The 21,785-nt window shown below is 42.0% G+C and overlaps 1 protein-coding gene across 1 annotated transcript in view; it reads right to left on the bottom strand.

Moving 5' to 3' along the window:
- Window positions 1–21,785, bottom strand: part of INO80 (INO80 complex ATPase subunit) — a 156,631-nt gene that overhangs the window by 20,732 nt on the left and 114,114 nt on the right. The window contains exons 28-29 of the mRNA XM_081112971.1: window positions 20,074–20,168; window positions 8,699–8,771 (exon numbers count right to left, since the gene is read on the bottom strand). Of these exons, the coding sequence (XP_080969097.1) occupies window positions 8,699–8,771; window positions 20,074–20,168 (168 nt within the window). The remainder of the gene's footprint in view (window positions 1–8,698; window positions 8,772–20,073; window positions 20,169–21,785) is intronic.

Genomic DNA, 21,785 nt, shown 5'->3' with positions numbered 1-21,785 from the left:
GATGTTCTGGAAATTATGTAAAAATCTCCAGGAGTCTATAAATTCGGATATACTTTCATTTATAACTGTTATTCTGGAATATTGTGTTTTGCAGAAAGGACAGGGTTCCGTGTAAATTGCATTATAATCAAATCCATAACCGTGTCATTTTAAATTTCTTCTTGTTATTTAGAGACAGTCACTGTTTTGTTATAATGCATTTGTAAAAATGTTACATCTTCTGAGAGATCCATGGAAAGGATTCTGACTTATTTTAAATTACATATCTCTTGGAATAGTTTCAGATCATCCCCTTCGAACTGGATGAAAATTATTAGAACTTTATAAAGTACCTAAATTTGCCCTAGCTGGTTTGGATAGAGTGATAGAGTGTCGGCCTTCGGACTGAAGGGTCCTGGGTTCGATTCCGGTCAAGGGCACATGCCTGGGTTGCAGGAGGCAGCTGATCAATGATTCTCTCTCATCATTGATGTTTCTATCTCTCCCTCCCTCTCCCTTCTTCTCTAAAATGAAAATATATTTGAAGTATCTGGATTTATAGAAGTACTGGCAAGAAAAATCAAGAGAAACAAAAATTGATTATGGGACTGAATGAACTGAAAATAACTCATTTTTGTTGTTGAAAGTATTGTTGATTTTTAATCTTTTGTTTTTCAGACATAAGGAAACTTGTTTCTTTTCTTAAAGCAATCTGGTAAATTATACCTTCATAAGCAATATTAAGGCATTTACATTTTTCTTCCTACCTGTTCCCTCCAGAATTTAGGAACTCTTAATGAATGACTATTACTGTTCTCATGGCAGCATATTTATTTGCATATATCCAATAAGAATCTAATTTCTTCATAACAGGACATAAAGTCAGTTTCCAAGTGTGGTTTTATTAACCAAGACTTTGAGTGGAATGTCATGTCTGAAAGTGACATGCCAGGACTGTGGATGTCACCAGCAAGCTTTGAGGATGAAGACTGAATTTGAAGCGATAAGCCTTGTAGAAATAGCCTGGTACCTTGCTTGGTCACATGGTTCATGACACTCTTTCCAGGTAAGGAATGAAGGTTGCTTTCCTGAAATATGGCAAGGTGTCCTCAAGATACCTTGGGGACCTCAAGGACTTGAGAATACGACCCAAAACATACAGGTATTCCAGGAAACCTTGGCTTTGGCTTCTCTGCCCTGAAAGGCCTACAGTTCACTAGAGCTCAATCTAAAGATTCCCTATCAGTGAATGAAATCCAGCAAAGCAAATCTGAGAATGCCTGTGTGATCAATTTGATCAATTGCTACTCTTGTGTTTATGCAAACAGTTAGGACAAACAAAAAAATAGACTTGATATAATCTCTTTGAAAATAAGGGTAATTTTAGGGAGAAAAATTATGCTTTAAATAAAACTACAATGTCTAATTGTGGGTACTGGATTCCAGTACAGTGGGGCCTTGACCTACGAGTTTAATTTGTTCTGAGACCGAGCTCGTTAAGGAGCTCGTTAACTCAAATTACTCTATCAACTCAATGCAAAAAATCGGCCGAGAGACAGCTGGTATCTCAAAACACTCGTTAGTCGGGACACTTGTAAGTCAAGGCCTGACTGTATAATTAAATGTCTTCAAAGTTTTTGTTTTGTTAATTCTCACCAGAGGATATTTTTCCATTGATTTTTAGAGAAAGTGGAAGGGAGGGGGAGAGAAAGAGAGAGAAACATCAATGTGAGAGAGACACATGGATTGGTTGCCTCCTGCATGTGACCTGAACAGGGCTGGGGACTGAGCCTGCATTCGAGGTACATGCCGTTGACTGGAATCGAACCCAGGATACTTCAGTCCACAGACCGACGCTCTATCCACTGAGCCAAACTGGCTACGACCAAAGTTTTGTTTTTAAGGCTGTGTCTGTGTATGCCACGTTGGTCCCAGACCTCACCAGAAATGTAACTACAATCTATCAGATTGTCACTGTGTGGTATCATTCCACCGGAAGCCATGATCTAAAAATCTTCTCTTCTGGTTTATGATTTACTGTATGCACTAACCTCTGTGTTTTATTTGCTTCTGTTTTCATAGAATATATGCCTATATTTACATGACTGCTTGCTGACACAGTATAGGGCTCACTGTAGAAGCCATCAGCATCATTGTGTCCAAAAAGTAAGACTAAAACAGCTTAGACTTATGATTCAGTCAATGAAGCATGGATTATCTATTGACTTCACTTAAAACTGTTTTCCCCTTTTTGGCTCCCTCCTTCTTTTGTCAGACAGGGAGGACTTCAGAACTCTGCCACCCCATAAACCAAAAGCAGTGACAAAAGAGACCCAACGTCCCTTTTCCCTGAAAGGATTCAGAGCCAAAAATCCATTAAGGGAAATTATAATAGGTCAGGAATAATACAATTCAGCAAGACACTTCCCATATAGAACTAATCTCACAGATTTAAGGTGATAATATTAACAGGGGGAAATGATAGGGAGGAAGGGCACACAATAAGAACAGGACCACACCCTAGCCGGTTTGGCTCAGGGGTGAGAGGGTCCTTGCCCATGGACTGAAGGGTCATGGGTTCGATTCCAGTCAAGGGCAGGTACCTCCGCTGCAGGCGCAATCCCTGGGTCGGGCGCGTGCAAGAGGCAACCAATTGATGTGTCTCTCTCACACTGATGTTTCTTTCTCTCTTTCTATCTCTCCCCCTCCCTTCCACTCTCTCTAAAAATCAATGGAAAAAATATCCTCTGGTGAAGATTAATAAAACAAAACAAAAAAGAATAGGACCACAGTTGTATAATGATTATTCACCTTACCAACTATAGATAAGAGGCTTTCTTACAGACCTTGGAAAACTAGAGGATGTGCTGCAAGAAGAAAGACAGAGTGATAAAAAGGTAAGAGACACCCTGGGGCCTAGATGGGTCCATTCCTCAGAAAAGAAAATACACTTTGAGGACAAAGAACAAGATGTGCTGTGATCTGATTTGGTTGCTGTACCTAGACCCTGACCTCCTCATGGAGTTTGCCTCAGGAATGCTAACCATTCTCAGGGTCCCAAGAACTGGTGGAGCTGGTTTTAACACCACTGAAAATTCCTTACCTTGTTATTGGACTCCAAGGTCCTGGAAGGAGACACAAGGGACCACAGACCCTGTAGCCACCCCAACCCCCCCTTCCCCCTTCCCCTTCCCCCCTCCCCCTTCCCCCTTCCCCCTTCCCCCTCCATGCAGCCTCTCTTCCTTATCCCTCTATAATCAACCAGCTAGCAGGAGGTGTCAGAGCAGATGCTTCGTGGATGACCTGTTACTTTCCGATACTGCTGGCATTACTAGAATAATAATCATATATGATTCAACGCCGTTTCTGCTTAATTGGCTCAAGTAGTGACAGGCAGCCCAGACCCATTTATTGTCCCATTTCACCTCTAGTAAGAGCCCCATTGGTTTTTCCTTTGTGTTGCTTCTATATCAGGTATAACGCCTCAATTTTTAGTATAGGTTAGAATTTGGGGGGAGAGAATTATAAACTGCCTGCCAAAGAAAGAAATCACTGTGAAAGCTTATTGATAATCCAGTATCCACAGAACTAGGATTTGTAAGTGTACAACACTTGTCCCTTGTAGAGGAGCACAGCAAACCTGACCACAGGGCATTTTGCAGTTTCAACAACAAGATAGGCAAAATTCTAGAAAATCTGTTTAAACTTTCGAGAAGAGAAGGCTGAGTTAATAAAAAGGAGACTGTCAATTGGACTAGTGGGAAACACTGCTTGCTACTATATCTAAAATGACCACATATGTGGAAAATGAGGGCTTATGTCACACCTAAACATAGTACTTTTAGTGTCAAAGCCTGAGGCACTGGGTCAGCTAAATTCATTATGGGATGTTCTATTTCACAGGTGCTTCCATAACATTTACATTTTTTTACTGGAAGTCTCAGGGTCAACCAAACCTGATTCTACTTGTCTTTTTTTTTTTTTTTTTTTTAAATATATTTTATTGATTTTTCACAGAGAGGAAGGGAGAGAGATAGAAAGTTAGAAACATCGATGAGAGAGAAACATCGATCAGCTGCCTCCTGCACATCTCCCACTGGGGATGTGCCCGCAACCCAGGTACATGCCCTTGACCGGAATCGAACCTGGGACCTTTCAGTCCGCAGGCCGACGCTCTATCCACTGAGCCAAACCGGTTTCGGCTACTTGTCTTTTTTGAGCTCATAAACAGTGAGAAGATTAAAGCCTAAGGCAGTGATGGTGAGCCTATGACACATGTGTCAGAGGTGACACGCGAACTCATTATTTTTTTGGTTGATTTTTCTTTGTTAAATGGCATTTAAATATATAAAATAAATATCAAAAATATAAATCTTTATTTTACTATGGTTGCAAATATCAAAAAAATTCTTTATGTGACACAGCACCAGAGTTAGGTTGGGGTTTTTCATAATGCTGACATGCCGAGCTCAAAAGGTTCACCATCACTAGCCTAAGGAGATAGGTTTGCAATTTAACTTCAACCCTTTCCTCCCCTGACAAATTTAGTGGCTATTTATCATTTAAATGGATTAAAAGAGGTGAGGAATTTGGGAGGAAGAGAGACTAAAATAAGATTCTATTTAGAAAAATACTTGCCTTGGGGAAAAGAATATGAAATATGCATAAGTTAATAAGTTAAAAGAAGAACGAGAATGAAAAACTAACCTAGTTGTATGCTTATTATCTAACTTTACAATAAAATGAACACTGAATCAGCTATGACAGGAAATCGGGGTGGGGGCGGGGAATCAAGGAGGCAATGACCAAGGCAGTGGGACAGAGAAGACACCTGCATTTGGTAATCAGGTTTATGGAACTCAGTGAGACATTCTGGAGAAAAACAAATAATAATGAAGGCATCAGAACAACGGACTTAATTAGGAAAAATGACAGCAAGTCAATTCACAAAGCGTGGCCCAGCAATGACTAAGGGGAAATATATTAATAGTATCTTCCATGAAGCTGTAAACACCAGGCTGGACAGAAATGACAGGGGGAGGTGAGAGTTGAGAAGAGGTTGAGGCACTTAGCTATAGGTCAATGAGAAGTAGTTTCAGGGGAGAGGAACTGAAATGGAAAACAAGACCAGCACTTGGAGGGTAGAACCCCCTTCCCCTAGAGAAGGAGTGGAAGTGCAGTCCCTTGGGAGGGCTGAAAGCTGTCCCATGTTGTCTCACAGGAACAAAGGACTTCTCACATTGCAACCAAGGGACAAAAGCTCCTCTCTCTCTCTACACGTAAGCATTTACACGTGTGACACAGAAACAAAACAAACAGTGCAGATTGTAACAACCCCTCACTAAAGAGTCAAAGGCAAAGAGACCCCTACTTCAGGAAGAACACAGACAGTGAGGGGCAGCTGCCGTTAGTCACAGGCTAAAATCACGTTTTTACTAACAGAGTGGGCCGAAGTCCCACTGTTTATAAGCACGGTTATATATGCATTCTCGTCATCAGAGATTGAGTTTTTTCTGGCACTTTAGGCTGACTATCCTCTTCTTGTCCATAAATGTCTCTGGGGATCTTCCAAAGCTAAATAAACTCAGGACAAAGGAAAAACACCAACCAGGCAAGCAGTTAAGCCTATTGTTTCTCTAATAATACACAGAGAATATAACCTGACTTCACACAAACCATAACCTAGAATTCATTTCAATCTGTGGTCTCATTTTTCTGAGTATTCCAGAAGGTTTTAATTTACAAGTGAATCCCCAAGCCTTCCCTTCAAAATTAATGTAAATTATTTTGGAATTGAGAACTCAGAATATTCAGAGCCCCTCTTTAGCCCCCAGGATGAAAAGGGAATTCCTATTTCTACTCCCTAGCTATGGATTAAAGGCCTATTTTGGTTCTCAGTGGCTGGCAGGAGCTCTTACCCCACAAGGCAAACTATGTGAACACTGGAAGCATGATGCAGATCTCTCCCCCTCAAACTTATTTTTTTGACCATTCAATTGGACAACTAGGGGACCTATTCCTTAAGAAACCATAGACCAAACCTAAAATAGGCAGGCTGCAAAGGAAAATACATTTTGATCAGATGAACTTATCCAGCCTCATGGCCTTAAATGATCATCTCTGACCTGATTCCAAAACACATCTTCAGCCCCAATCTTTCTCCTGAACTCCAGAGACCCCATTGCCTGGGTGACATTGCTATTTAGTGTTTGCTAAAAATCTTGAACTTAATCCCCCCAAAACCAAACATTTGAGTCCCCCCAATCAAATCTGCTCCCCAAATATTCCCCTTAATTAGTAATTCATTCTAGCTGCTGAGGTCAAACACATTGGAGCTCTTCATCACACCTCCTGCATGTCCCACATCCAATCTGGCAGCAAACTCTATTGGCTGTGCCTTCAAAATACATGCAGACTCCAATTATTTCTCACCACTTTCACTGCTTCAACCCTTGTCCATCACCATCATCTGTGTCTAACTTTTAACTGAACTTGATTCCACCTTGCTCCCTATAGTTCTCCCCACCCCTACTCTATACCCAAGCCAGAGGAACACATTTAAAACCTATAAGCCAATTCACGTCAGATGTCTGTTCTAATTCTTCCAGTGACTTCCCATCTCAAAATCCTCACCATGGCCTATTAAGACCTACATGACCTGCTTCTGCAACATTCATCTCACACCACTCTCCTCATTAATTATGTTCCACTTAAATAGGGCTGTTTGCTGTTGCCTGATTATGCCAAGCATGTTCTCACCTCAGGGCTTTGCATTTATTTCCTCTGCCTGGAATGCTCTTCTTTCTGACAGATATATATGCTTGGCTTGCTTCCTTACTTTCTTCAGAACTTGGCTCAAATGTCATCTTAGTCATATTACCAGAGAAGCATGACTAGGCCATATAACACAACCCCTGATCAAAAATGAGGTTTTAAAATTTGCCAGGTGGACGAAGAGTGATCTATGTTGAGGGAACAGTTTATGCAACAGTGTGATACAGGATGGTGTGTTCAGGAAAACTACAAGTAAATCATTTCTATGAGGTAAATTTTAGAAGGGGAAGTAATCTGTTTATTAGGCTGGAAAGAGAGATAAAGGCCACAAAATGAAGGGCCTATATGCCTTGTAAAGGAGCTTATCTTGTAGATGATGGAGAATTCCTGAAGAGTTTTAAGCAAGGGAGTGGCATGGTTGTAAAGAAAACAGAGTAGGTATGAGGCTGGGGGCTGAGATTGGAGTCCAAAAGATCAGCTAGGAGAAACGGATGAATCTTTTATTCACATTGTCAGTATGACTTCCAGTTGGGACAGTATAAAATGCTTACAGAGAAGCAAGGGGCAAAGAGAAAGCCAAGTTTCTGCTATCCGATATGCTACCAAGTGAGCCACCATATCAGAAAACCCGTAAGAACAGCACCTACCACCAAATGATAGCCTTCCCTTAAGATGACTGTGGCTAATGATGTGCACGCAAGACAGAATATACCTAGCTAGCTCCTCAGGCCCTGGAGCCCTGTCCCAACCTGGTTAACTGGTTGAAGAGGTTTAGTTGCCAAGGAAGGTATAGCTGATCCTATGGTTGATATTTAGAATCTGGTTTTCATTCTTTTTTGTTGTCGTTAATCGTCATCTTAGGATATTTTTTTCGATTGATTTTTACAGAGAGAGGAAGGAAAGAAGGGAAGAAGGGGACGGGGGGTGGGGCGGGGGGAGAGAAACATTGATTGCACATGCTCTGACCAGAGTCGGGGATCAAACCTGCAACCCAGGTATATGCCCTTGACCGGGAATCAAACCCACTACCCTTTGTGCATGGGCTGACGCTCTAGACACACCAGCCAGGTTGAAAGTAGGCAGTTCTATGTAGTAGTGAGTAAGGAAAAAGGGGGGACACAGCCTAGAAGTGGAGACTAGGACATGTGGAATCTAGTCCCAGCTCTGCTGCTGTGCATCTATTCAAGCCTCTCCACCCCTGTATTTCATTTATCCATGACCCTCCAGTATGCATCCTTCTGATTGTGGGAATTGCGATGCTCAGTATTTCATAGAGAGGCTCCACAACCTCCACACGAGAGGCATTTTTAGAGGCATGCCTTCTACAAAACAATTTCCCACTTATGCATTTTTATGTCTCAAGATTATGGAAATTATTAAATATATTTGAATCCTGGGAATATTTCTGAGATTCAAAAGGAATGTTCTTTTCTTCTCCCTTTCAGATGCTGAAGTATCCCCACAAGGAGATTAGGTATGAAAGGATAGTTCATTTGATGAAATGTCTTTTATTTTTTTAATTCCAATTTCATTGCTCTCCAACCACCTTTTGAAGTTTGGGATACAAAAATATGATGTTTTCCTATGGTGAAATAATGCATGAGTGATAAAACAATGCTTCCTGATTTGTTTAGAGCTCCTAGTTGACTTGGCTGATTTTTTTCCAGTGTTTATTCACTGACACATTCCAAGTGTTTAGAATAGTATGAGACACATAGTAGGCATTCATCAAATATTTGTTGAATAAATGCATAAAAAATTTATTCCAACAGAATGGATAGAAAAGTCCAAAGGAAAGCTAATATGTTCCAGTTCCAGGCAAAGCACAACTACTGTCACCAATGGCAAAGAAAAAAGTTTGTGATACAAAGCAAAGGGTGATACCAACTGAACATATTTATAGTAGAAAACCTGCATATCCAATGTATTGGCTCTCATGACTTACTGTATCTGCAGCAGTGAGATTGATACCCAGTCCTCCAGCTCGGGTGCTTAGCAGGAACACAAAGATGTCATTCCTGCAGAAGAAGGAGGGATAGGTTAAGAGGAAAAAACTGAAAAATAAAAAGGGCATGTGGCATAAGAGAGGAATCCCTGAATGCAGATCTAAGGCTAGAAAGAGTTTTGGTGGTCACACAGGCATGATCTAACATTTCTTTGACACACTGTACAAAGGTGCTCTGTTGCTAAGATCAAACCATGGTTATCACCTTCCAATTTGCAGATATACTTTTGCCGCCCACTAATACTGACTGAGAGGCAAGAAAGTTATAAACATGTAGCACATATGACAGAAAAGTATGTTATCATGGAAGTAGAGGCCTTTGTCTATATGTAACAGTCATATTTTTAACAAGTCAAACCATTCATAGTCCATATAGAGGATATAAATAAATCAGTATTTCCTGGCGTTTTCCCCAGGAATCATAACTTCCAGTAATTTAACTACTAATTATAATTCCAAAGTACTCATTTTCAAATGAAGAAAGTCAGTCTCAGAAAAATGACCCAAGCTCCTGAGACTAAGACCTAGGTCATGACTTCTATGTACGTATTCAGTTGAATTTAGGATTAACCCATGAAGACAGACTGGAATTAAAGTACTTTTTTATGAATGCCAACACAGCTCTTACAAAGAGACAATCAGATATAGTTTTCTGTTTCCCTTTATATTATACCAGAAGCCCAGTGCACAAAAATTTGTGCACTCGAGGGGGGGAGGGTCCCTCAGCCCAACCTTTGCCCTCTCACAGTCTGGGACCCCTTGGGAGATAACCACCTGCTGGCTTAGGCCCGCTCCCCTGGTGGCAGATGGCATGCCGGATCCCGCGATGCCTGCTGCGTCTCCCTCGGTTGCACACGGCAGGCCTAGATCCCGTACTGGGGCAGGCGGCGGCTGGGGATCCCGCTGCTTCCCACCCAGCCCACCCTGACCCGCACGCAACAGGCCCAGATCCCACACTGGGGTCGGGGGCAGCTTGGGATTGCGCTGCCACCTGGGCGGGGCAGCGCAGCAAGATCTGCCTGCAGTATGCAAATTTAACAGCCATCTTTGTTGGGTTAATTTGCATACTCTTCTGATTGGCTGATGAGCGTAGCAAAGGTATGGTCAATTAGCATCTTTGTCTTTTATTAGTGTAGATGTCCCTTTAAAGAAACCTAGAATTACAAATAAAACAGTAGATGCCACTGTCATTCATTCAGGCAACAAGTATTTATTGAATATCTTTTAGGAACAAGGCCATGCCAGATTACAGAAAGCAGGCCCTGACTGTAAGATTTATCTATACATACACATACAATTAGAGGCTCAGTCTGAGTCCAGCTCTTGCAAATAACATAAACATTTAAGATTATCTCGCATTTTCACATTCCTGCCACCCAATGTTATTTTCTAGAATATTTCTATAGGTTTGCATTATACTGATGAGCAAACTTTACTGCCCTCTAAATCAGCGACGCCAACCGGCGGTCCTCAGGAAACTGGTGGTATGTGAGGTCAGAAAGGTTGGCGACCGCTGCTCTAAATCAAGCGGCATATCTGTTTTTCATGACTATAATGAGAAATACAACTGGAAATTCATTTAGATTGGTGTTATTCAAATTGTAGGTCACACCTATCATTAGTCATGAAATAATGTTCACAGCAGCACAATTTACAATAGCTAAGACTGGAAATAGCCTAAGTGCCCATCAGCAGATGAGTGGGTTAGAAAACTGTGGTACATCTACACAATGGAATACTATGCTGTCGTAAAAAAGAAAGCACTCTTATCATTTGCAACAGCACAGATGGACCTGGAGAGCATTATGCTAAGTGAAGTAAGCCAGCCGGATAAAGATAAATATCACATGATCTCACTCATTTGTAGAATATAATGAACAACATAAACTGATGAACAACAACAAAAAAAGATACAGAGACATAGAACCATTGAACAGACCGTCAAACCTCAGAGGGAAGGCAGGGAAGGTGTGGGAGTAAGAGATCAACCAAAGGACTTGTATGTATGCATATAAGCATAACCAATGAATATAGAGAGTAGGGGGATGAGAGCATGTGCTGGGGGTGGGGTGGGGGTGGGAGCAAGCAGGGAGAGATCAATGGGGGAAAAAGGAGATATATGTAATACTTTAAACAATAAAGAATTTAAATTAATAAAATAAAATGACATAGTATAGTGCTATGTACTCATGTGAAAAGATATCTACAATGTATTATACAATTAAAATGCAAGTGGAATTATAGTATGAAGTTTTGTAAATAAAATTTTAAACTATAAAAAAAAAACCAAAAGAAATAGAACAGATTAGAAAACAGTATAGTCATGGCCGGTGTGGTTCAGTGGTTAGAGCGCCAGCTCAAGCACCGAAGGGTCGCAGTCAAGGGTAAATACCTGGGTTGCAGGTTTGATCCTGGCCTCTAGTCGGGGGCACATATGGGAAAGCAACCAATCAATGTGTCTCTCTCACACTGATGTTTCTCTCTCTCTCTCCCCCTCACAACCTCCCTTCCACTCTCTCTGAAAATCAATGGAAAAAATATCCTCAGAGAGGATTAACAACAAAAAATTATAACACATCATTACAGGTCACAAGGAAAAGTACTGTCTTGTAAGATTTCAGAGATGGTATATAGGTACTAAATCCCAATGTAAAATGAATTTTATTCTGTAGATTCAAGTAAAAAAAAAAAAAAAAAGGAAACATGTTGACATCAGGATGCTTTCATCCCTAGATGCTGTTCTTCCTTGATAAAAGTCACTTGACTGCTGAAGGTCTACTTCCTAGATATAAAATAGAGATGCTCTGAATACAGTTGAAGCAACTGATGACATAGCAAGCGCAAACATGAATATCAAAGAGGGAGCTATTTTGGAATAAGCATCCTGGTTAATTTGTAAAGACAGGTCCTAGTAGAAATCTGTCCATTATCTGCATTTAGTTAAACACAACTTTCCTAGAGGCACGCATGGATAACAAACAGAGCATGTTTGGAGGCCTCTTGTAGGGCATGATTCCAAAAGCACTATACTCTTACAAAAAAGTTCTACTAGTTTATTCTTGAATTTTATCATGAAATTTAACATTTCATAATTTTATTTATATAATTTATTAGTTGTCTCTTTTGTGGTTAAATCATACAGGGCAAACCAATAAGTTAAAAGGCATTTGCCTGTTTATAAACACATTTTCCCACAGATATGGGATGATGTAAATGGAAGTTTGATACCTCACAGTCCATAGGAGAATACTTAACCACAATAAATGTTCAAATAAAAACTGAGCTTTCTAGGCTGTACTAACCTCTATAGGACAATCCTTCCCACTCTGGCCCTGAGAAAATTTATCTTCCCCATACATCTCTCTCTCCTGCTTTGGTGGGTACAGAGGTGGGGTTAGGGATCAGAGGCTTCTCTCCGATACTGTGTGAGAGCTGATGGGAGTCACCCAATGGCTAGAACTTTTTGGTAAATCGGAAAGAAGTCCATAGTCTGAGCTTTGGGGGGGGCGAGGGGGACTGGGGGACAGGGGTCAGACAGGATGGGAGGGAGAATGCAGTTGGTAACCACAGTAAAAGAAAGAGTAGAAGCAGAAAAATGAGTCTGGACAGTCAGAGAGATAAGATCCAAGATCTGGTAATCACTTATACAGAGGGACTATACATAGAAAAAAAACACCAGGGAAAGAAATCTAGGTAAAAATAAATTAGCAAAACTTAAGGCAACATGATGGTTTGGGTGCCCTCTAGAGGGCTGAAAATGGATATCAACTAAGGGTACGTGATGGAATAAGGCCTTAGATTAGAGACCATCCTTCGGTTTATGAAATCATGTAGTAAAGACATGCCTAGCTATAATCTTACTCTTCTTTAGTTAATGATCCACTGAGGCCACTTTGCTTTAAAATACCCAAATAGTGCTGGGCATGTAAATAAAGACTTGCTGAGCCAGAATGAAAGACAACACTGGAGCTCTACAACACTCTCACCAAGAAAAGAAAAGTCCACACCACACTCACTTTTTCTCATGTTTTCCAAAGGCCCACCCTGAGTGATCAGAATTGGGGGGATCCATTTGGTAAATGTCATGGGGTAGGAAGAAGTGAAGCCACAGCCAAGGCACACCAGAGCAAAGACCTTGTGAATGGCTTCTAGGATCACGCACTGGTCACATGTTCTGAATGTTGCCCAGTCAGGACATCCTGGGCAAACAGTCTTTAGTCTCAGTCAGACTCTTTCCTGGAAGGATCTCTCATAAATAAATCTTGTATGAAGGGAATGTAAATGGCTTTTTATAGGAGTACTTGTTTACTCTGGCTGACCTTTGAGCCACAGGGCTTTCCAGTTGAAACTACAATTTTTTTCTTTTGATGTCTTTTCATGAATAATAATGAAAATATTTGGCAAGGCATGCTTTTTTTGTTTTCAAAAACACCTGTCTATTTCTCTGTATTGGCCTACTGTAGCCACCCAAAATTTATAAGTTGAGAACTACCCCCCACCCCAATTTGGAGGAATCTGCCTGATAAGTTTCTGGTCAGCACAGGCACAGTTTGTTCCTATACGTGAGACATGGGATTATTTCTAGTCATATCCCAACTGTAATCTAGCTCATAATGTAGGCAGGGAAAGAGATTCTAGTCTGTTTTTTCAGTTTGTCTAATATTAGATGCAGAGTATTAAAGTGATGGTTATTCAAATGTTGACTAAAAAAGCTCACTGCTAAAAAACAAACAAACAAACAAAAGAAAAAAACATACCTCACTATTCTCTAAGTAATTCTTAGCTGCAGTGTTTGGAAGCTCAAGTAAAGTTTTCCAGAAAAGCTGTGCAAAATAAGATATTTACTAAGTAAAGAATAGTATAATTTAATAGTGAAAATACCCTTCTTTTAGAGCTAAGCTTTTCAAAACTATTGTGTGCTAGTGGGATTGCCCAAATAATTGCTTCACAGGTTAAATAAAAGATTTTAGGATCATTAATTAGATAAATCTACTTTTTTTTTTTCCACTAAAAAGGTCACTAAAATATACTGATCTCTAAATTCATAGTCCAGTTTTCTGGGAATTGGGTCAGCTAGAAGAACAGCTGTAGCTCTACAACCCAGAAATCCAAATCATGACAAGCCAACATACTACAGCTCTGGTTGGAATCGAAACCAGTAGAAATTTCTATAAAGCAATCTGACAAAATGCACAGTTTTAAATGTTCACATCCCTTCATTCACTGATTTACCTTGTTTGAATCTACATTAATAACCTAAAATGGTGACAAAGCTTTATAAACAAAGATATTCACTCACCATTAAAAAAAAGAATAGTTTATTGATTTTTAGAGAGAGAGGAAGGGAGAGGGAGAGAGAGAAACAACGGCTGCCTCCTGCACGCCTCCCACCAGGAATCAAGCCCACAACCAGGGCATGTGCCCTTGACCAGGACTCAAACCAGCAACCTCCTGGTGCACAGGACCCACACCAGCCTGGGCTCACTCACCAATTTTAACAATTATAGTATACCCAGTATAAAGGAACACTGATCATTAAAAATAATGATTACAAAGACCTTTTTAATGATATGGGAAAATGTTTATGATATAATGATAAGTGGAAGAAATCTGGACACACAATCATATCTATAACACTAGTGGCCCAGTTCACGAATTTGTGCACGGGTGGGGTCCCTCGGCCTGGCTGGCGAATGGGGCAATCGGGGTGATCGGGGCCAGCCAGTCGGGGGGGGGGGGGGTACCTCGGGAGTTGGCTGTGAGAGCGCACTGATCACTGGGTGGGAAGAGGGGGGCAGCTTCTGCATCATAGCGACTGGTAGAATGGTCATAACGGTCACTTAGGCTTTTATATATATAGATGGTATCAACCTGTAAGTATAACCACAACATACATTAAAGACTAGAGGGACCCCGAGCTGGTTTGGCTCAGTGGCTAGAGTGTCAGTCTGAGGACTGAAGGGTTCAGGTTCAATTCTGGTCAAGGGCACATACCCAGGTTGCAGGCTCGATCCCCAGTGTGGGGGCATGCAGGAGGCAGCCGATCAATGATTCTCTCTCATCATTGATATTTATATCTCTCTCTCCCTCTGCCTTCCTCTATGAAATAATAAAAATATATTTAAAAAAATAATAAATAAAAGACTAGAGGGATGTTCCAAAATGTTAATAGTAATGGGATTGTGGGTGCTTTTTATTTTCTTCATTAACTATTGCTCAAATTTTTCTCAACAGGCATCCTATCTAATAAAAGAGAAACATGGTAATTAGCCGTACCTCCGCTACCCTTCCCATAGGCTAATCAGGGCGATATGCAAATTAACTGCCAGCCAAGATGGCGGCCGGCAGCCAGGAAGCTTGAAGCGAACATGAGGCTTGCTTGCTTCAGTGACGGAGGACTCCAACGTTCCCACCTGCTGCTGCCGGCCTCTGAGCTTGCAGTTTGAAACATTGTTACAAATATAGAAGCTAAACAAAATCGCAGAAACCTGCTTTCAGCCAGCTGGGATTTCAGAGCTGGAGTTGAAACAGTGTTTCGATTATAGAACCCAAACAAACCAGATACCTGCTTTCAGCAGTGGAGGCCTAAGAGCTGGAGCCAAGCCTCAGAGCTAAAGCTGGCCCAGAATAAAAAAAGAAAGAAAAGAAGGAGCGGTTGGGAGTTTCAGTCACCAGCCAGCCTGAAAACAGCCCTCAGCCCCTCACCCAGACTGGCCAGGCACCCCAGTGGGGACCCCCACCCTGAAGGGTGTGTGACCAGCTGCAAACAGCCATCATCCCCTCATCCAGGCTGGCCAGGCACCCCAGTGGGGACCCCCACCCTGATCCAGGACACCCTTCAGGGCAAACCAGCTGGCTCCCACCCATGCACCAGGCCTCTATCCTATATAGTAAAAGGGTAATATGCCTCCCAGCACCAGGATCAGCGGAGCCGCGAGGCCTCCCGGCACCGGGATCAGCGTGACAGGGGGCAGCGCCCAAACCCCCTGATCGCCCTGCGGCTCTGTGTGTGACAGGGCGCGGGACCACAACCTCCCTATCCGCCCTGCTCTGTTCGTGACAGGGGAAGGCACCCCAACCCCCTGATCAGCCCTGCTCTGTGCCTGATAGCGGGGAGCTCCCCAACCCCCTGATCACCCTTCGGCTCTGTGTGTAACAGGGGGCAGCGCCTCAACCCCCTGATCGGCCCTGCTCTGTGTGTGACAGGGTAGAGCCATAACCTCCCCATCGGCCCTGCCCTGAGTGTGACAGTGGCAGTGCCCCAACCCCCTGATCGGCCCTGCTCTGTGGGTGATAGAGGGCGGCGCCCAAACTGCCCGCCACGGGCCCTGCTCTGTGTGTGACAAGGTAGGGCCATGACCTCCCCATCGGCCCTGCCCTGAGTGTGACAGGGTGCGGCGCCCCAACCCCCTGATCCGCCCTGCCCTGAGTGTGACAGGGTGCAGCGCCCCAACCCCCTGATCCACCCTGCTCTGAGTGTGACAGGGTGCGGCGCCCCAACCCCCTGATCCACCCTGCTCTGAGTGTGACAGGGGGCGGTGCCCCAACTCCCCTATCGGCCCTACTCTTTGAGTGACAGAGGGGAGCTCCTCAACCCCCTGATCGGCCCTGCTCTGTGCGTGACAGGGGGGAGCTCCACAACCCCCCCGATGGGCCCTGCTCTGTGTGTGACAGGGGCCAGTGCCCCAACCCCGACTGACCCTGCTCTGTGCTTGACAGGGTACGGAGTCCCAACCCTCCTAATGGGCCCTGCTCTGTGCATGACAGGGGGCGGCGCCGCAACCTGCCCATCGACCCTGCCTTGAGTGTGACAGGAGGCGGTGCCCCAACCCTCCAATCGACCCTACCCTGAGCGTGACTGAGGGTGGCATCGCAACCTCCCGATCCTCCCTGCTCTGTGCATGACAGGGGGCGGCGCCCCAACTCCCCAATCAGCCCTGCTCTGAGCCCGACCAGGGGCTGCAGCTAGGGATTGGGCCTGCCCTCTGCCACCTGGGAGCAGGCCTAAGCCAGCAGGTCGTTATCTCCCGAGGGGTCCCAGACTGCGAGAGGGCACAGGCCGGGCTGAGGAACCCCCCCACCCCCGAGTGCACAAATTTTTGTGCACCAGGCCTCTAGTGTATATATATATAAAAGGCTAAGTGTCTAGCCATCTGACCAGTAGCTATGATGTGCACTGACCACCAGGGGGCAGATGCTCAATGCAGGAGCTGCCATGACGCACACTGGCCATTTAACACATTGTTTGCGGGTAGTTTTTATCGCGCACTAACAGGTGGTGCGGGCCATTTTTGCTAATTTTTTGCGGAAATGGCAACATTCAGTAAAATTACGATAACTTTAGTTTTACATATTTTTTTCAATGAAACTTTTTGTGATTTACTATAAAATGTGTACTGAATTATTTTTCTTAGAATCGCACTGAACGCGTGGTGAGGCAGAGAATTGTGTGAAGGATGACTCTGCAGTTGAACAGATTACCGTTATACCTGGAAGTACATACATAATTCACCATTGTATGTGTTAGAGACCCAAATTTTGTCCTTTGGAATTCGTCTATCTGCATGTTAGTATCCCTTTAGAGCAATAAAAAAGTATAAAAATAAACATATTTATACATTACCCGCATTCTACTGCTAGTCTATAAAAAATGTATTAATACGTGTCCCACGCTCCACTACCAGTCAACGTAAAACATATAAATACGTTTCCCGCATACAATGTGTTAAAAAGAAACGGCACCACAAACCTGGTGCTGACAAACCAACATTCAGCTTCCCCCAAGTGGGACACAGGTCCAGCCACCACCCCACAGTGACACCCCACCAAATCGCTGCCAACACTGCCAAGACCTCGTGGAGCAAAATGCGGCCCACAACCCAGCCCAGAAATGGTCGCTGTGGGCGCCAGGTAATGACTTCACGTAGCAACACTTGGCTTCCCCTTCCTGGTGATTAGCTTCCTTGGAGTTTCTTCAGCCAGGAGCCCGGCTTGCTTTATAGCCAGGTGCAAACATTTTACAGTTTAACCGAATGTTTGTGAAGCGTTTTCAAGTGCCTCCTCTCATTTGATCCTCACAGAGGTCCTGGAGTAGTACATAGGAGACTTGGTAGAATCCTATTTTCTCTTCATTAGCAAGACAATGGAGATTTAGAAAGTTTAGAAACTTGACCTGACTGAAAAGAAGTAAGAAATGATGGACCTTGAAAATGACTTCAGGTTTTCTCACTGCACAGAATATAGTCAAACACTGCTACAGTTAAATATTTTACTCTTTGTTCTCCCTGCGTGATCTACAATAATAATCTGCTTCATGTTGATATTTACTGCTGTGTTGCTGACAATTACCTGAAAGAGAAGTTGGGGTGCTTCACTGGGCTGGAAAAAGTTTAGCTTAATCAGAAAGCAGGTCTAATTAAGCAAGTTGTATACACACACACATATGGCTAAGCTAACTTGCACATGCGCGACACATATAAAGCTCTTGCTGGCACCAATTGTATGCGCGTTTCCATCTATCATTATTGATTGTGAATTTGGTTGACATTTCTACTATAGAGAAAGGGCGAACAGCAATATTAAAATAGTTCATCTAATTAATTTCCTTTCAATGTGCACGAATCGATGCATTGGGACACTAGCTTTATTGTAAGATATAACAATGCCAATTATAACTGGAAAATAATAGTTTTGCTGTTCATGAGATACTCAAATGTATGACATCAAACATATTAGTGAAAAATAAACACAAATTGTAGGTGAAATACTTATTACTTAATGGAGTTTCTTCTAACACACAACTCATGCCACCTCATAACAGTGTGCCCATACCACAGAGGTGCTGGCATGCCTGGAGAAATTAAAGGCACCCTGGGGAAAATATATAGTCTATAGATCTTGTATGTAAGATTCTTGTCTATTGCAGCTCTTAGGTTGGAGTAAGTAAGGACAAAGTAAAATATGTTTCATTTTATTTCAGAATCATGAAAAGATGAAGATCAGCTGGTAAACTTTTTTTGGGGGGGCAATTCATAACAATGTGGTGAGACTAGGAGGCACTACTATGCTTGTACGTGTCTCAAATAATCAATTTAAAAATCTGCTGATAGATTCTGCTAGGTGAGAAACTAGGTTAGGCCATGTACATACTTGCACCCATCTAACAAATTGAAAAAGGTACAAAATAGATCTTCCCTTCCATCGTTGGTCAAACAGCCTCCTAAATTCAGATGTATAGTTGTAATTTATAAGTTACTGGCCTGAATATACACTGTAAACCAAAATGTCAGGATATATCTCCTTACCTATGCTCTATTGTAAAGGATCGTGCAATAGCAAAAACTTTCAATCAGAGGACATTCTATGTTGAACTATGGATTTGTTTTATGCGAAATTATTTTACAATTGAAGTAAACGATGCATTAAAAAGGAAAGAAATTAAAACAATTGAAACCTAAATACAAATGGCTATGTGCTTAATTTTCTTCCCAAGAACTCAAAAGTAAAATAGTAACAGACTACACAATTAAAGGCCAGAAATTCAGAATGTTCTGATTTATAGAATAATAAGATCTACTCTTATTCTTTAGTTCTTCAGGTTTAAGGAAGAAAATTAAGGGTGGAGTTCAGCAGACCTGTCACCAGCAGAGCTTGGCTTTCTCCTTGGAGAGAGCAGTAACCAGACTCTGCTTATTACAATGAGAACCTGCACTTAGGATAATTATGGCTTTGTAAGCCATCAGCATCCAGCAGCCAGCATTTGAAATTTCATAGGCTCATTATCAGGTAGGAGAAGTACTGTAACTGAGAGCTGCCAGCTGAATAGATTACAGACTACTGCAAGTTGTCATAGCACTGTACTACAATGCTAGGGGGAAAGGAGGAAAAAGGAAGGTTTTCTTTTTTTACTCATACAAAGTGAAACAGGTAAGCAATAATGAACTAAGACTAACTATAAGTTAACACCCAGAGATAGCCACTGTTAACATTTAGCAACTTTTTTATACACACATATTATCCACGTAAGGAAGGTCTTGGTTCATACTCAGAAATCATTTATTTTATTGGCTAAAGAAATAGGCACTGATTTGGTAAGAAAGCAGATTTCAAACACAAAAATTACCAAGTATTCGTTTTTTCTCTCTCACAGACACACAGATCTGAACTGCTATAAGCAGATTTAGCTCCCTCTTAAAATGGCAGGAACTATCATGATCACTTAATATTATGAAATGTATTGGTATTTTTTAAAACCTCATCATCTGAAGCTCTAGAGGAAAACCAAATGAGGATTTTATAATTCCTATTAAAATTACCTGTTCTGAAAATCAGCAACCATGTCCCGCCTTTCCGAGATCTTGGATGAGCCATCAAGCCTCATATAGGTATGCTTCCTGTAAACCATATATTCCTGCCAATCAAGAGTAAATAGATACAATCAGTCTGATGAAAATTACTGTATTCCAATTCCCACAAGCATGTACTTACTTTCTACCTCATCCATACTGTGAGCGAGTCACTATATCCAGAATGAGGAGAAACCAATCTCAAAAGTATGGGGATTTAATCTGTAAATGAGTTTACTGCCATCATGTAAAAATCTAGGGTAACTTGAAGACTACAACCACTCTCAATATCAACTTGGAAACTAATCTTATTTCTCTAGGTTTTTGTAGGTTTCAGGAAAAACAAAAAAAATAAACAAAAAGGAATCTCCAAACCAAAATGGCGGGGAACGGGCCCTAAGCTGCAGTCAGGCAGCGAGGACATCCTTAGCGTTGCCGAGGGAGAGGCTCCCGCCACCAACGCTGTGCTCACCAGCCGTCAGCCAAGCTGAGCGGTGCTCCTCCTGTGGGAGCATACTGACCACCAGGGGGCAGCTCCTGTGTTGAGCATCTAAACCAGTGGTTCTCAACCTGTGGGTTGCCTAAGACCATCGGAAAACACACATATAATTACATATTGTTTACAGTAGCAAAATTACAGTTATGAAGTAGCAATGAAAATAATTTTATGGTTGGGGGTCACCACAACATGAGGAACTGTATTAAAGGGTCACGGCATTAGGAAGGTTGAGAACTACTGAAACCCTGGTGGTCAGTGTGCATCATGGTGACCAGTCACTCTGCTGTTTGGTCGATTTGCATATTACCCTTTTATTATATAGGATATATATTTTTTTACTATTTCTATCTGTCTCCAGGTAGTTCTGTAAGGATTTTTATAATCAAAAGAGGGGCAGAGCACCACTGGCGTGGCTCAGTGGTTGAATGTCAACCTATGAACCAGCAGGTCATGGTTCAATTCCCTGTCAGGGCACATGTCCCGGTTGCAGGCTTGATCCCCAGTGGGGGATGTGAAGGAGGCAGCTGATCAATGATTCTCTTTCATCACTGATGTTTCTATCTCTCTATCCCTTTCTCTTCCTCTGAAATCAATAAAAATATGTATTTTTAAAAAAGAGATTAATACTGAGCTAAGAAATTTAATATTTCTTTTATTCACAAATTCTGGCTGTATCAAAGTTACTCTGTCTCTCCAAATGTCTAGGCTGTTGCCCGGCCTGTGTGGCCCAGTGGTTGATCACCAATGAACCAGGCCACAATTCAATTCGTAGTCAGGTCATATGCCTGGGTTGCAGGCTCAATCCCCAGTAGGAGGCATGCAGGAGGCAGCCAATCAATGATTCTCTCTGATCATTGATGTCTCTCTCTCTCCCTCCCTTCCTTTCTGAAATCAATAAAAATATATTGAAAAAATAAAAGTCTAGGCCATTTAGAGAAGATGTTTAATCAAATGTTCGTCTGGAAAAAAATGCCTAATTTCTTCTGTTAATTTTAAGAACTGTGCCCACTCCCATTCTTAGTTTAGTGATCCTAAAAACATCTAATGACTTAGTACCAAATTAAATTCTATTTTGTTAAAATAAAAACACAAATTCTAATAAATGATTTTAAAGTACTCATAGCATTTTTGAAATTTTATTTTAAAAACTGATCCAGCCCTGGCCAGTGTGGTTCAATTGGTT

Source organism: Myotis nattereri (genome assembly GCF_964212035.1).
Source record: "Myotis nattereri genome assembly, chromosome: 1".
NCBI lineage: Eukaryota > Metazoa > Chordata > Mammalia > Chiroptera > Vespertilionidae > Myotis > Myotis nattereri.
The sequence above is the reverse complement of the archived record's forward strand: the minus strand, read 5'-3'. Positions and strand labels throughout refer to the sequence as shown.